This window comes from Gavialis gangeticus, unplaced genomic scaffold (assembly GCF_001723915.1).
Source record: "Gavialis gangeticus isolate Ggan-Ray unplaced genomic scaffold, GavGan_comp1, whole genome shotgun sequence".
NCBI lineage: Eukaryota > Metazoa > Chordata > Crocodylia > Gavialidae > Gavialis > Gavialis gangeticus.
Genome location: NW_017728992.1, coordinates 58,743,266 through 58,744,753, shown reverse-complemented (window position 1 = coordinate 58,744,753; position 1,488 = coordinate 58,743,266). Strand labels below are relative to the sequence as shown.

General features: G+C 53.1%; 1 protein-coding gene across 1 annotated transcript in view; it reads left to right on the top strand.

The window, feature by feature from the left end:
- Nucleotides 1-357: 357 nt before the first annotated feature.
- Nucleotides 358-1,488, top strand: part of JARID2 (jumonji and AT-rich interaction domain containing 2) — a 410,278-nt gene continuing 409,147 nt past the window's right edge. The window contains exon 1 of the mRNA XM_019523000.1: nt 358-1,193. Coding sequence (XP_019378545.1) covers nt 1,149-1,193 — 45 coding nt within the window. The 5' untranslated portion in view covers nt 358-1,148. The remainder of the gene's footprint in view (nt 1,194-1,488) is intronic.

The following is a 1,488-nucleotide window of genomic DNA, read 5'->3' as shown; positions in this document are numbered from 1 at the left end:
CCCGCCTCTCTGCCGTAGCCATTTTGTGGTGAGGGGGAAACTACAAGTTTCCCCACAGGCCGAGGGCAATTCTCCGGTCGGCCACGCCAGGCCAAGCTAGGCCAGGCGCTGCGGGGCCCGTGTAGCGCGGAGCGGGGTGGAGGGGGTGGGCCTAAAGGGCTCCACCAGAGGAGCTGCGGGGAAGGGGGTGGCGGGGGGCGGCCGACCGTGCGGCGCGCTTAGGCACCGTGGCTAAATTCCCCCTCTGCGAAGGGGGCGGGGAAGCGGCGTCGCAAGCCTTTGCGGCTGGCGGGGTGGGCGGGAGTTGCGCGGCGGGCCCTAAAGGGGGCTTGTAAAAAAAGATCAGGTCCATTTAAAGTTGCTGCTGGAGGGCGGCTCGGCTCGCACTGGCGCGGGGGGAGCGGCGGGCGCGCGCGCACACACACACACACACCCGGGCGGGCACGCACGCACACACAACACACACAGACACACACAATCGGTGCGTGCAGCCGCCGCCGCCGCCGCCGGAGTTGTCTGCGCTGCTTCTTCCCCTGCTGCAGCCGCAGCAGCAGCGCGAGTGTTGACTTCCAGCCTCCTTTATTTATCTCTTCCCGGCCGCCCCTTCCCTGGCCCAAGATGTAACTACAGCTCAGACACTACGGACCCGCAGATCGCTGCTGAGGCGGCTTTGGCAGAGGAGAGAGAGGAAACCCCCCCTCCCCAAAAGGGGGATCTCAAGGGCGTCGGGGTGCTCTTTTCTCCCTCCCCCCGCGCGTCTCTTCAGGGGGAGCCTCTCTCCATGATGAATGTTTCACTCAAGTGATTATTTTGGGGGGTGTTTTGCTTTGCATTCGCCTCTCTCTCTTTTATTATTATTATTATAATTATTATTATTATTATTATTATTATTATTTTCCCCCTTCCTTCCCCCATCGCCACCTCTCGGATTTATTGCTAGGAGAATCGTATTGTGAGGCGAAGAAAGTCGGATTACAAGAGACCACTACCAGCCAACAGCACCCACCCAGGATTTTTTTTTTGTCGGTGGTTTTTTTTTTAATTATTATTATTATATTATTATTATTATTTTTTATTTTTAACACCTCGTCGCGGCTTTAATTCATGAAGCAATCGTCCCCTTTTGCCATCAGCATTTGGATACCAGAATGAGCAAAGAAAGACCCAAGAGGAATATCATTCAAAAGAAATACGTAAGTGGCCGTAACAATCTCTCGTTTGACTCCCAGGTTTCGGAAATGGCAGTGAATGTCAAGTTTCAGGCTCATCCTTGCAGCCACCAGGCTTTGAAACAGATGTCTGCTAATGCTGATGGATTGATGTATTTGTTTGTGTATTTATTTAATGTATTTATTTATCCCCCAAGGTGTGGGGCAGTTTCAGGGCCTCTCTTTATTTTTAATTGCAAAGCCTTGTCCTGCCCAGTGCAGATGGGTAGAGCGATACCTCTAGTGAATAAATGTATTGACCTCAAATGACACAATCATA